At 40.9% G+C, this 15,114-nt stretch overlaps 1 protein-coding gene across 1 annotated transcript in view; it reads right to left on the bottom strand.

Annotated features, from left to right (window-relative positions):
• Nucleotides 1-15,114, bottom strand: part of si:ch73-264p11.1 (uncharacterized protein LOC100000923 homolog) — a 22,316-nt gene continuing 7,202 nt past the window's right edge. Inside the window, exons 2-5 of the mRNA XM_039790885.1 lie at nt 7,789-8,088; nt 5,757-5,820; nt 1,456-1,672; nt 1-1,364 (exon numbers count right to left, since the gene is read on the bottom strand). Coding sequence (XP_039646819.1) covers nt 1,324-1,364; nt 1,456-1,672; nt 5,757-5,820; nt 7,789-8,088 — 622 coding nt within the window. The 3' untranslated portion in view covers nt 1-1,323. The remainder of the gene's footprint in view (nt 1,365-1,455; nt 1,673-5,756; nt 5,821-7,788; nt 8,089-15,114) is intronic.

Here is a 15,114-nt window from a genome sequence, read left to right on the forward strand (position 1 = left end):
ATATGGCTTCTGGGAAGAAAATAAAGGATAAAATATGAATTACTAAACAGACTAATTAAGAAGTTGCCCATACTTTTAGAGTTACAACTAACATCTCGTCATTCTTGATGCCTACTATCTGAAACATCTCTCTCAGATAATGCTAAAGGATGATTGGGAATGTCTTGCTGCTTGTCTGCCGAATCTCTGGCATCTCCGTTTTTCTTCATTTTCAATTATGTCGCCGTCCATACCACTAGGTGCTAACGTTACCGCCAACAAGCCGCGATGATTTGCCGCGAATGAATGCCGCCGAATCTGTCGAGTCGTCTTGTAGCGGTGCGTCAAGTGCAACGTATATTCCCATCCAATTAGACTGAATTTGGTATTGATGACGCGAAAAATAATAACGGTAACTAAAGTAACGAGACAATTTTGTTAAATGTAAGGAGTAGAAAGCACCAATATCCGTGTAATAAATGTAAGGAGTAAAAATAACAAGTCGGCACAAAAATAAATAGTAAAGTAAAAAGTAAAAATATCTGAAAAATCTACTTGAGTAGAGTAACAAAGTATTTGTACTTCGTTACTTCCCCGTCTCTGGTCATATGCAAATGATGACATGCATCTAATCGGAATCCGATGTTTCACACGATGGTGTGTAAAAAATTAGCCCGTTAATGCTCTTCAGCTGAACAAAAATAGCTCCCAGATACGTGTACAGCCCCGCAAAGCAGCAGCAGCAGAAATACAAGATATTATTTATCGCTAGAACAAGAGTCTGCAGCCCTGTGAGGCTGCGCTGAGGTTTAGCGGTGCTTCACCACAATCAACACAAGCAACAATGGAGATCTAGAAACACACCTGCAATTATGGCCGGAAGTGACGCCAAACGAAACAAAACCCATCTTCGCGATGTGGCTTAAAGGCCACATCCAAACTAATACATTTTCATTTTAAAGCAGTGTTTTTAAATGAAAATGATCTTATATCACAGGCCATTCACATACAGTCTGGGCATGCATGTGCCGGTTAGCAAATCGCAGCAGATAATGTTAAAAGATGAAGACAAAGTTATTACAGTACATCCTCTGGGGATCACGAACGTCTTAACCAGATCTCACGGTAATCCATCCAACAGTTGTTGAGATATTTCGGTCTGAGCGACCGACCTCTCCACTCGTAATTACAGGAATACAAGCAGATGAAGAGCCCTCTTCTTCTGCATATGTTTGTCCAAGTTCCATATTCATTACTCTGAATTCGATCCAGTCTGTGAACCTTTTTAAGTGCCCATAGTTCAGAGAAAATGTCTTTTCCACTCTCCTAACGCGTTAAAGTTGTTCAATCAGGCAACACTTCGACGTATTCTGAGTCAGGAGCATCTAGAAGAAAATGAAGAAAAACGTTAAATATATCACATATAAAAAAAAGATGCAGTTAGAATAAGACAAATATATCAAATATATGACGTACTCTCATAGTCATGATCTTCTTCGGGTACAGGCGCCTGCTTCTCCTGTGCCTCACTTGGATCGGGTGGATCAGGACGTTTTTGGGGCTGGATCAACAAGGCCGTCTTTCTTTTGACAGAGTGGCGAAGGTGCATGGCCAGGCCCTGGTTCTTCCTTTTATAGTGACGGACCAGGTCGTCCAAATTCTTAAAAAATGTCTCATCCAAACCTCCCGCTGTCTGAAGGAACAACAACGAAGGCATAGAGTAAATAACATCTCCATGGAGAGGGAAAACATGTGAACAGAGAAGGACAACAGCGCATGTGAAAGCTTTGTCGATTCATCGATTGAAAAAAAATGTCCATCACAGATTTCCTAGAGCCCAAGGTGATGTCTTTACGGGTCTTGTTTAGTTTGACCAACAGTCCAAAACCCAAAGATAGTTACTTTAAAATGATGAGAAAATAAATAATCAGTCTATGTTCACTACAGGCTAAACACTGTATTGCTACTCTATGGAAGAGCAATGAGGCACTCTCACTGGGATTATGGTTTAGGAACCTCTCCAACTGCTTAGCCATGGAAAAACTAACATATGCCTACAAGGGCAAAATCCAGAGCTTCTACAAATTATGGGGACAATTTATTAAATACCTTGAGAATTTCCATTCCAGAGGTCTACCGAGTAACTGATTCATGCTACTGTAATATTTAAAATAAAAAGCAGGGTTTTTTTTTTTCCTCTCCTTTCTCTTAAGCAAGGTTTTATGTGTGTTTACATTTGTATAGGTTTGTGTGTACACATGTACATGAATGTAGTTCATATTATTCTGACAAGAGCTATGTACATGGTTGGTTGTGTTTGTGTTGTTACGGTGTAAACTTTGAAAAAACTCCAATAAAATATATATATAAAAAAAAAAAAAAAAATGATGAGAAAATATAGCAAATCCTCACATTGGAGAAGCTGTAGAAGCAAATGTCAAATGGTTTATCAATTGTCAAAATAGTTGCCGATTAACTTTCTTTCCACGGAACAATCAACTAATAGTTTCAGTTCTAAATTGAACAACAACATGTAGTCAACGGGGGAAAAAAAAACACAATGTTAAAGAAGAGAAACTAATTCTTAGAAGTGGAAACACAGTATATTATGAATGCCTCCGCGCCGGTGATTTGGCAAAAACTCCCACTTGGACTTAAGAATGAACTGATCAGATTTTGGAAGTCAAAGGTCAAAGTAACTTCCAGTCTGGGCCTACAGATGTACATTGCCGGGATAAAGCCTGACATCACCCTTTCCATGCCCCCCCCCCTACGCGTCGCGGTCACGCACGTGGCTCGGCCGTGGCTTGGTAGCGTCGCATTTCCCCCCCTGACTCATTTTGTGGTTCTCCTTCTCCATAAACAACATGAAATCAAGGAGAGGGTTAACTTTTCCTGCTACAGATTTCTCACCGTGGTCAGAAAGACACTTTGTTGCTCTCACTATGACTCAAGAGTCACAACTTGCTCCGAAGACAACTGCAGTCATTGTCTCACTTTCTCCCTCGCTCTACCACCTTCACTGTGACATCATAATGTTCTGCAACAAAACCTTTTTTTCCTGGCTGTTTTTCAACGCCCTCGCTCAGGAACAGAAGGGGAGACATTTGGTGGGAGATAGTGACACTAATCTAAAAACTGTGGTGACGGGTTGAAGACGTGCGGGAAGCAGGGTTCGAGTCCGAACTTCGAGACGGTTTTTCTATGGTCTCGGACTTGTCTCGGACTCGCTGGTATTTGGACTTGGGACTTGTCTCGGTCTCTGCCACTGGTCTTGCCAAATATGGCTTTTGGTCTCGACCGAGTCCAGGCGTCTTTATTTTGTTTATAATAATACTGGAGGCAAAGTGAAACACTGGCCACCTGATAACCAATCACACACTAGATTATCCCTGCTAACGTTACTGCCATTCATTTTCACTGATTCACACACACTGTCCGCCAATTCCGCCATGATCAAATTTTGGAGAAATCACCAGGAATTTCTCAGCACTGCGCTTAAAAAGAAACACAGGGCAGACTGCAAATACTGCAAAGCAACAATTTCGGAAACCTGTGGGACAACGTCAGACTTCCAAAGACACCTGCCGAGGCATCATACATTGCGGTAGGTTAACTACAGAGCTAGGAGCTGCTTAGCCCTATGTGTTAACGTTAACATTAGCTAACATAGCGAACATAGCGGAAGATAAAGGTAATGTTATTGGACATAAAGTTATCATAACTTACGTCTAGTATTACTGGTTTCATGAGGTAAAAAAATGATGGTATATATATATATATGGTATACGCGATTGGTTATCGTGTACTGTATTACGTTTGTGGTTGTGCACAGTCTTTTTACAAATGAACACTCACGTTAACGTTAGGGTTAAGTAAACTTTGCATCGGGCTAACATCACGCCATAAAGTCATAAGTTTGATAACTTATGTATGGTGGTAGCGGTGTGTCACATTTGTGTGAAAGGTGGTTCATTTGGGTAATGTTATCTGACATCGGTGACGATTTCCTCAGTTTTAAATTGAGAGGCTAAGCAACAGCCAGCTACTAACATTACTCTTCAAAATCTTGAGTAAGCTAGCGCAAAGAGTCACGTTTAACTAGCAGGAGACACAAGCATGTCCTGCACGTCTCTGAAATAAATGAAAATTTAACGGATAAACTTTTTTTTTTCTGTCCTGGACTCTGTCTCGAACCTCTTTGGACTCGGTCTTGACTCGGTCTCGACTAGTCCTGGTCTTGGACTTGTCTTGGACTCGACAAAGGTGGTCTTGACTACAGCCCTGGTGGGAAGCATTAACGTTTCGCCAAAAAAAATACACTTAATACCTTTTATGAATTTCCTTCAAAGTCTTTGCTACATATATTACATGATATTAGGCTGGACGGGCTTGGATGTAAACTGCAACGTGACTGGTTGGCAGAGGCCAATATGAAGCAACATATGACACAGCACGCAACAAGAGCGGGAACTAGACCCAAAGAAGAAGAACAACATATGACGTGACACAGCACAAGAAGAACAACATATAACACAGTACACAACAATAGCAGGAACTAGACCTAAAGAAGAAGAAAAAAGAAGAAGAAAAAATGTAAACATAATGTTTGGCTTGGACTACTTTGTAGTATTTTGTAGTACCCTTGTATGCAGGTCGGTGTGTGAGAGCGCATGTGGGTGGGCGTAAAAGAGAGGGAAGTGAAATAAAGGGCGAGACAATATTGGCCAAAGGAAAAAAGAAAGAAAGAGAGAAAAAAAACATAGCTACCAGCATCTCTGCTGGGCAAAGAGGCTGGATCGGGGGCAGCTTAGGTCAGAATTTTATGATTTCACTTTTACTTCTTCTTAAGTTTTAGCTTTTTTTGCCCTTCTCCTCTTCCGTGACTTGGCTTTAGGTCATCGCAAGACCCATAGGAGGGGGCTGTCCTGCTGCAGGTCAGATCCCCCACAGGACAGGCTTAGCAGGGGATCCGGTCCTCTGACTCCAAGCTGTTTAAACATGCTGGAGTAGAAAAAATAATAACGGAGGACAATAAAAAAATAAAAATAAAAACATGTAGGCTGGCAACATCCCAAGAAACATGGGGTAAAACGTCTTTAAAGTCAGTCAAACTCAGTCAAAAATGAAAGATGAATTCAAATCTCTGATCTAAAAGCAAACAGCCTGATAATCAGTTTGAATTTCCATTTCCTTTTAACTTCATCGCTAAAAACAAGCTACAGATACGTGGGCGGCCATTCAGAGATCTGGAAACAATAAATAAAAAACATATTTGCAATTAGCATCTATACAGATTTGATAAAACCTTTTATGTTTTCAGTGGAAAAAACGACCCTCAATAATATGGCAGCCCACCCTTGTGGTACAAAGTGTTGAGTGGTGCGTGTATGTGTGTGTGTGTGTGTGTGTGTTTGTGTGTGTCGATCTAGACATACAGGACGTCAGAGGAGTTTCCTGTGACGAGGGCTTGAGCTAATAACTGCTGAGTTTCCATACCGGTTATGAAATGTTCCTTTAACTCAAAATAATCTGATCTGTGGAGGAGGAGGAGGAGGAGGAGGAGGAGGAGGAGGGCAAATGCAACTAATGCTCAACTAATACTCAAATAAATCCACTATATATCTATATTTATATAAACTACAGAAAAGAGAAATACGAATTATAAATAAGATGAGAACATACCAAAGTTAATAAAACTGAAGGATTTAGTTGAATTCTTTGTTACTTATGTTGTGTGTGTGTGTGTGTGTGTGTGTGTGTGTGTGTGTGTTTACCATGAGAGTATAGTTTCCAGTGTGTGTCTGCAGCAGTCTGTAGGTATACACCACCTTCTGTTTACTGCAAAGATAAACAAGGTACATGTTGTTGATACAGCATTTTCTTTTGCAGATTTTTAACCATAAAATAATCTAATAAAAAAAGAGACGGGGGGTGGCTGTGTTGGCTCAGCGGTAGAGCAGGCGCACATATACTGAGAGGTTTACTCCTCGACGCAGAGGTCCAGGGTTTGAATCCGATCTGTGAAAAATGTCCTGCATGTCTCCCCCCGCTCTCTCTCTCCCCTTTCTCACCTAAATAAAAAAAAGACGGAGCGCCCAGATAGCTCAGTTGGTAGAGCCGGCGCACATATATATATAGTCCTTGACGCAGCGGGCCCGGGCTCGACCCTGACCTGCGGCCCTTTGCTGCATGTCATTCCCCCTCTCTCTCCCCTTTCATGTCTCCATCTGCCCAAAAAATTCCCTTTGAAAGCTTTTATTCTGCATTTTTTCTATTAAAAAATATTTGCATTTGTTGGTGCATCACGACTTTGAGTCTTGTGGCTCTAAAATAGATATGCTTTTGATCATGCAATATTTAAAAATGATTTGGATTGATTCAACTTTGTTGGCATTTATGCGTAATGCTTTCATTTGTAAGATTGTGGTAAAATATTACTTTAAGATAACATTCTTTTATTTTTAACGATCTTTTTTGGGCATTTTTAGGCCTTTATTGGACAGGACAGCTGAAGACATGAAAGGGGAGAGAGAGAGGGGGGGGGGGGGGTAGGACATGCAGCAAAGGGCCGCAGGTCGGAGTCAAACCTGGGCCCGCTGCGTCGAGGGGTAAACCTCTATATATGGGCGCGCACTCTAGCAACTGAGCTAATCGGGCGGCCGGAGCTAACACTGTTTTAAACAAACCTCTTCAAATACTTCATGTCTGTCAATATTTTAAAAACATTACTGGGTGGCCGGATTGGGTCAGTGGGTAGAGCAGGCGCACATACGTTTAGAGGTTTATGCCTATCGACGCAGGGTCCAGGGTTCGACTCCGACCTGTGATGATTTCTTGCATGTCTTCCCCCTCTTTTTCTTTTTTTAATGCACATAAATATTTTTAGTTTAAATACTTTTAATCGTTTTGCATCTTTTGCGCACACAAAGCTTTAAAGGGTAGGGTTGTTAACATTTCCCAATATACACTTTCAATATATATATATATAACTTCTGGGCTCTGATAAAGGAGTGAAAAAGAAACATCATCTGTAGCTGCTGTTATCCTGTAAAAACTACGACCAATCAAATGCCTCCTTGCCCCGTTGCGCGTACTCCAGCCCCGCAGTACCATTGATTTGATTGATTTGATTGGTCGTAGTTTTTACAGGATAACAGCAGCTACATCTACTCTCTTTTTCACTCCTTTTTCAGAGCCCTAAGTTATGTATAGCTGTCGGAGTGTAAAGACCATTTCAAAAATATATAATAAAAAGTGTATATTGGAAAATGTTAACCCTCCCCCGTAATCCGGCAAAAACATTAAATATAACCTGAAAATACACATCACAGAGTATGTAATAATACTAATAATAATTCAGTATAAAAATGCTCTTGTAAAAGTAAAAGTCCTGCATTTTACTTAGATTACAATGCATCATATTTAATCAACTAATCTTATGTTTTTATATGTAAAATCTTAATCTGAAATGTAACAAGTAACTATAGCTGTGGAACAAATGCGCAGTAAAAAGTATGATATTCCTCCTGAATAATAATAATACTGTCCTCAAAGATGCTTTACGTAGGATACAAATAAAAACGAGCGGTAAATATAAATATGTACTCATGTAAATGTACTTGGATACATTCCACCACTGACCAGGAGTATCTCTAACTCTAATACCAATCTGTATACTTATACAGCTTTAAAAAGGACTGAAACAAACCCTTCAGATAAAGAGAAGTCTGGCACATTCAAGTTCAACCGACCAGTATAGATTGCAGAAGTGAAGAGTACTCACTAAAGACATTAAAAAGTACTCACTAAACACACAGACACATAGCTCCCTGGATGGTCTCGCTGTCTCGGATCAGGTAGGCTCCGTCCTTGTTCTTCTTCCCCAGCAGCTCCTCGCACTCTGTCTTGGAGATGGCGCCGTGGTAAAACACAGGCAGAGCTGCTGCCATGGCGACATCCACCAAAAAACCCGCTGAGCAAACTCGTCTCAGGACAGCTTCATTTCTGAGAACAGTAGCTGTGTGCACTCCCCGCGGAGATGGGAAACAGCGGCCAACAGAAAGTCCAGATGAAGATGCTGCTTTAGTTGCCTGAGGTCTGGAGAGTCTGCAGCAGCACAGAGAGTAAAAAAGAGAAGAACAGAGAGAGAGAGAGAGAGAGAGAGAGAGAGAGAGAGAGAGAGCGAGAGAGAGGTCAGCGCTCAACACATGGAGGTGTTGAGTGCACCGTGAGAAAAAACAAAGAATACTACGAAGGTGGCCAAACAGTTTCACAGGAAGTGTTTATGAGAGAGCGAGAGAGAGAGAGAGAGAGAGAGAGCAGAAGAGAGAGAGAGAGAGAGAGAGAGAGCAGAAGAGAGAGAAGAGAGAGAGAGAGAGAGAGAGCAGAAGAGAGAGAGAGAGAGAGAAAAAAAAAAAAAAAAGAGAGAGAGAGAGAGAGAGAGAGAGAGAGAGAGAGAGAGATGAGCACTTCCTATACTGTGACAAATACAAACCAATTAGACAAATCTTCCCCAAATTTAAAAGTCAATGTAAACAATTTGAGACTCTTTCAGACCAGGACAAATTGAAATTTGATTTAGGCGAGAATTCAAACTGCTGCATCTTACGGTAGCAGCTGAATTTGTCGCTTCCTGCCACAGATTAAGAGATGACCACGGAAACACCACACAGGAGTAAACCCCCACAACTAACAGAACACCCACCTAGACCAATAGGTCCCTGTAAATATGTCAATATGTTAGAGTTAAATTGTGACAAAGTTGTAACAATGTGATCAAATGTGTAATGATTTTGCTGCACCATTCTACTCCTCGTGCCTTTATCACTTTATGTGTAGGTTGGTGTTTATTTTATAGTTTATGTTGTGCCAGTTATTGTCAATTTTCTTTTATTTATTATTAAGAGAGAGAGAGAGAGAGAGAGAGAGAGAGAGAGTATAGTGTTTTGAACTCAGTACTGATCTTCAATTAAAGGTGCTGTAGGTAGGATTGTGAAGATCCAGGACTTAGCCAAAAAAAAATTTGAACATCGACAACTTCTCAGTCCCTCCCCCCCCTTTCTGCTAAAGCCCCAAATGGTCTCCTAAGCCCCTCCCCCCACAAGGGAGAATGAATGTGTGTGCATGAGCAGTGATTGACACGCAGTTAGACACCCCTCCTGGCCCTGATTGGTGCATCTGAACAGGGAGTGGTGGATTTTTACAAATGGCACTACAGGTTGTAGGTGGTGCCAGAGGAGCTGGATTACCTGCTTCATGTAGTTCTACTGGAACATAGGGTCAGTTTCAGCAAATATGACAGAAAGTTAGTTTTATAAGGCTCACCTACTGTACCTTTAACTTACAGGTGTTATGAATCCTAAAAGACTCATCTGTCCATCTGAAAAACTATTTCCATCCATTGTTTTTACTTGTTTTATAACTTGCAACTCTAATTCTCTAACACGTAAACAAGAATCCAGTTTAAATACAAAATACATGGGACACTGACATAGCAACAACTCGATTAGACAACGTGGCTCGTTGTCTTATCAAGTTACTGCTGCTGGAGCAGCAACAGGGTCTAATGTCTAACATTAAAGAAATACTAACTTTAGTTACAAACCGCATGAATTTCTGTTTGTTTTGTCCATGCTCTATTTAATTAAATGAGACTTTGTGTTAAAATAAAGGGATTATATACATTAGACTATTACATATGTACTGTAGATACTGTATGTCTTGATGCTACACTCTGCCCCTCAGTGCCAGTAAACTCTATTTACTGTTGTCCTGCAGGAGGTGCTGTGCGCTAATCCAGACTGAGGGGCATTCAGGTGGACTAAAGGACCTGACCCTAAAGGACCTGACCCTAAAGGACCTGACCCTCCCTGTCAATCTGCAGCGCTGCATGGCTTCAGAAGCACAAACAGGCACGCAAGCACGCACGCACGCACGCACACGCTTTTCTCTGTCGTCTTATGACACACGTGTGTCTGAGCTGCCATCAGGTGTTTCATTTAATCACTGCAAGTTTCCACCTCTGTTAAAGGGTGATTAGACGAGTCCTAAAGTATCTATGATATAATAAATGTTATTGATCTTAATTAGAATTGTATAAATGAAAAACATTTGAGTTTAGTGTTGAGTTTTCATGAAGTTTGAAGGGGTTACAGGATTTTGAAATGTGTGGTTTTGCTGTTCCTCCTCTGAGTCAAACTCTAAAAACACACTTCCCATTCTTTGAATTGTATGTTCTCCTTAATCTCTCTCTCTTTTGTCATGACAAGGTGACATTGTTTGGGTCGTCCCGATTCTGACAACTTGACATTAATCAAAGGGACGTTACCAGAAGTCGTCTTGGTCATGACAAGTTGACATTACATTTGTTTGGGATGTCTTTGTAATGACAACTTGACATTAACCAGGATGACATTACATGACGCACTTTCAGGTGTATATGTGGTGGTGAGCATAGGTAGTGAGCTACGGTTTCAGCCATTCATTGAAGCTTGTCGTTCTTACCGTGTTTTTTCAAAATGTCTGAGGGTCGCAAGAGAAAAAGTGTCTAGGAATTGTATGACAAGAAGAGAAAGGCCTCTGAAGAAAGAAACAAGACCGGAGTGTTTTTGGGAGAATATTTCACACACTGGCGTGCTCTAAAAGCACAGGCTGGGCTTCCCACTGATGCCTCAGTCATGAAGTTTCTACTCCACAGGTAAAGTTTGGCGTGCTATTTGGAGAAATCCATTTAAAATCACTGCTAGTGAAAGTTGATGTAAGCTATGATTAGCGATGCTAGCCCTGGCACAAGTCACGCACCGCGCACACACGGTAAACATCTCAATTTCTGAAAAAGTGCAAATCTTCTTTTGGAGAGTAGCTTGTATGAACCATGCCGACAGCAACTTGTAAACAGTGCACTCTCGTGCACACGTTTAATAGGTGTTCCCTCTCGGGAGCAGGTAGAGTGTTGCGCATGTGCATTTTTTCAAAAAGTGGAGAGGGCGGATCTTTTCTAAAATTCGGGATAATCCTCCACTATACCTTTAAGACAACTTGACAGTAAACAGGATGACATTATGTCAAGTTGTCATGACAAAGACATCCTCTGGTAATGTCATCCTGGTTAATGTCAAGTTGTCATTACAAAGACATCCCAAACTAATTGAATGTCAACTTGTCATGACAAAGACAACTTCTTGTTAGGTCACTTTGATTAATGTCAAGTCGTCATAATCTACACAACCCAAAGAATGTCCCAACTTGTCATGACAAAAAACGAATTACACTTAATGACAGAAGTCCTAAACGTTTATGACTTGTTTATAACGTTTATGACACGTCCATGACAGTGTCATGTCATAGATATGACAGTGTCATGTCACGATTATGTCAATACCTTCAAGTAAAGTGTTACCAAAGCATCAAACCTATGAAAACGGTTCAGTGGTAGCTTGTTAAATGTCTTTGGACAGATGGTTGAATTGTCTGTGGCCGTGGAATTGATAGAGGAAAAGTAAAGGATCACCAAAGTCTTTTCGGATTTGTCCTGTGGACACCATGAATGACTGTACCAAAGATCCCAGCAATCCATCAAATAGTGGTTGAGATATTTCAGTCTGGCCCACAGACATCAACAGCGGCCATCCCTAAAGCTGTAAAGTAAGTCTCTCTGGGGGACAAACCAGCCGGTCATAACTGATAATACAGCTCACTGTGTCAGAGAACAGACACATGTTGGATCATCCCATTATCATTACCTAATTCTCCATCCAAACTGAGACATGAATATGTTTAGGTTCAACGGTTTAGCTGCGATTATCGCAGCAGCTTTAGCTGAAGACTCCTATAATAGAACATCCAGCCCCTCCTGACCTTCAGACCTTTCTAACCCAGCTGCAGGAACCGCTGATGGTCTCATTTTACAGAAAGAGAATTCTTATTTATCTTATATTCTTTCTTCATCCGTTCCCTGCATCAACCATCCTTATCCTGGCCCTAATCCCAACAAACCCAAACCGATAGGGGACCCTATCTAACCTACTATCCATATCAGGGTTATTGTACTAAACTAAAACCAAAACGAAAAGAAGCAGTAAAAAATATTTTCAGTAAACTAAAACCTTCAAAAAAACTAAACTGAAACTATATTTTCAGGTTAAAAAAAGTAATAAAAATAAAATTAAAATGAATCCTTTCAGTTTTAGTTTTTTTTTTTACTTATAATTTATCACTACCACTCTCGTGACGTTGAACCACAGAAACAGTCGGAGCTGTGCCGGATTTGCTTCACATCGGACACTAAAGTATCCAAATATTAAACTTTAAACATCACGGCTATTCTCCGAACATGTATTCTGTATGTATATGTACATGTAGCTACACACTTCTGAGACATTATACCTGGCTCTGATAAAAACTAACTTAAATCTAAAGGTGACCGCGCTTTAGCCATCAGGACCCCTCGACTTTGGAACCACTAATTAAAAAAGTCTTTAATTTAACATTTTAAAAAGATGAGGCCTTAAAAGTTTTACATTTCGTTTACAAAAGGTCTTACTTTTTCTTTTTCTTTTGTTGAATTAAATAAATGCCGTCATTTCATGAATGAATATTTTGTGTGTGTAGTTTAGTGTTTTCAGATTTTCCATTACATGGCTGTGAATGTGCCATTAAATTTCATCTTAGGTGGTATTAAAAAGGTCTTAAATTTAGAATCCTGGGGGGAGCCTGTTTCATGTGATGTTGTCTCTTTTTATCTTTTTTTTTTTTAGATAATTTGTTGGTATTTTAGGCCTTTATTTGATAGGACAGTTTTCAGGCATGAAGGGGGAGAGAGAGGGGAAATGACATGCAGCAAAGGGCCGCAGCTCAGAATTGAACCCGCGGCCATTGCGACGAGGACTGAGACTCTGTACATGGGGCGCACGCTCTACCAGGTGAGCTACCCAGGAACCCGGTCTCTTTTTTATCTTTGCTCCTTATTTTTATTTGATCTTTTTACCCTTTTTTATTTGCACATTTATATTTGTCATGTTTTTTAGTTTGTCTTCTCTCTATTTTTTGCATCTTTTTGTCTTCTTGTTTTTGTTTACCCACATTTTGTCTTGCTATTGTTTGGCCTCACCGTTTAGCTCTTTGTTGTTTTATTTACCTTTGGATGTAAACTCTGTTTTTAAAGTTATTTTCATGGTTTGGGTTGAAATAATGCATCGTTACAGGCAACTTGGAACTCAAAAATGTCCGACCTACCAGAAAAAGTACAATGGAACGCCACTCAAAAGATCCTACTTGGGGATAAACTTGGGGTGACTCCATCCACCCCGACATCATGAAGAAGCATTTATCTGACAACGCACAACAATAGAGGCACACATGGAAGCACATATTGTAAAAGGTTAACCACCAACTAAAAGACAGTGTGAAGTATATTTGCCTAAATCTAAGTAATGGATTATTTACAGCTAATATCTGCTCTTTCTAAAGCCGCCTACACATGATACATATACACCAAACCGCTTTGCGCCGGCCGTTCCATTGATTTCCTACGGGGGAAGGCTCGGATTGGTCGCATTGCGCTGCACTCAAAGTTCAAATTATTTCAACTTTGACCTAGTTGCCGCTGAGTTTTTGAAAGTGCAACCAATGAGATAACAGCTGTCGTGACCTATCAACTGGTAAAAGCTTCCTTGCCACCCTTGATGATGTTTACCTGTGCTGCGCTTTGCTCTGCGCCCTACCTAGTGGTGCGCAGAGAGCAAATTGCATATCATGTGTAGGTAGCTTAATGACTGACTTTTGATGTGCTCTTGAGCAAACATGCTGCACCTCATTTGACTGCTCAGAGAAGTTATAACATTTGTGACGCAGTTGTCTGTCGAGCTCTCTGGATAAATAAAGATTCATTCTTAAAAAGAAATAGTGGGGACCGCGGAGGGTGGGGGGTGGGAGAGGGGGGTTGTTCTTGTTCAAGTGTGTTTGTCTGTTCTGTTTTTGTTGTTTAAATGAAAAAACAAATAAAAAAATTCATCATTGAGCACACGTTGCTGGTTTTTTAATCTCTTCAACAGGATTCCCACCGGCCTCTCTGTGTTTATTTGCCAAGTCAGGTGACGGATGATAGGCCGTGGCCTCGAAGGTAAGCTCTTTAACTGGCCAGGACATTGTGACCTAACATACACCTTTTCCCTGGCTGCTCACTTGCCAATCACTGCTCAGTCCTGCTGGTCTGCAGAGACACAAAAAAACACAAAACGTGACAAGAAAAACTCAAAGGTCATGTAGACAAACACTTGCACATTTCAGATTTTTTTGATGCATTTTGTCCAACTGGCCAGACAGATTTGGTCTCCTTTGATTGTATCCAGTGTAAAAACAAAAAGAAATCAACTTGCCGAGACTTAAAGTGCCTATATTATGAAAAAAAAACACTTTTTCTGGGATTTGGGGTGTTACTTTGTGTCTCTGGTGCTTCCACACGCATACAAACTTGGAAAAAAAACATCCATAGTGTTCTGAGTGAGATACGGTTTCTGAATGTCTTCTGCCTTCAGTCCTCGGCTGAGCTATTCAAATTCTGCACGGCTTTCTACGTCACTAGCCGAAACGAGGGGACTAGGGGGCTAACCGTAGCATGCTAGCTCGTTCTCAATGGCAAAACTACGGTGGCCCTGAGAGGCCACAGCACGCAACAATAAGACAACACGTGCAAATAAGACAACACGTGCAAATAAGACAACACGTGCAAATAAACCACAGCACGCAACAATAAGACAACACATGCAAATAGCCCACACCACAACGGAAGTGTTTCCAGGGGACACTTTTAAGTGATGCACATGTGCCTCAACCATTGGCTTTGCAGTACATAGACAGACCAACAACAGGACAATTTTAACAATTTTCGCCATTTTATTCATCACTAAATTCACTTCTGAATACGTTTTAGGCGAGAAATGAACTCTTTAGATTTCGAATATAGGCAGTCTTGTGAAAATCGTTGCCGAATTGACAATTTGCTTCAAAGTTTTCGGAATTGAGGAGCTCCATAAAGTGACGCGACAGCCAGCTAGCGCCTGCCGGGGCGCTAGCTCATCGCTCAGACAGTCCTGCTCAGAGACCCCGCTCTAAGCTGGAGGTCTCTCAGACCGC

Source organism: Perca fluviatilis, chromosome 22 (assembly GCF_010015445.1).
Source record: "Perca fluviatilis chromosome 22, GENO_Pfluv_1.0, whole genome shotgun sequence".
Taxonomy (NCBI): Eukaryota; Metazoa; Chordata; class Actinopteri; order Perciformes; family Percidae; genus Perca; species Perca fluviatilis.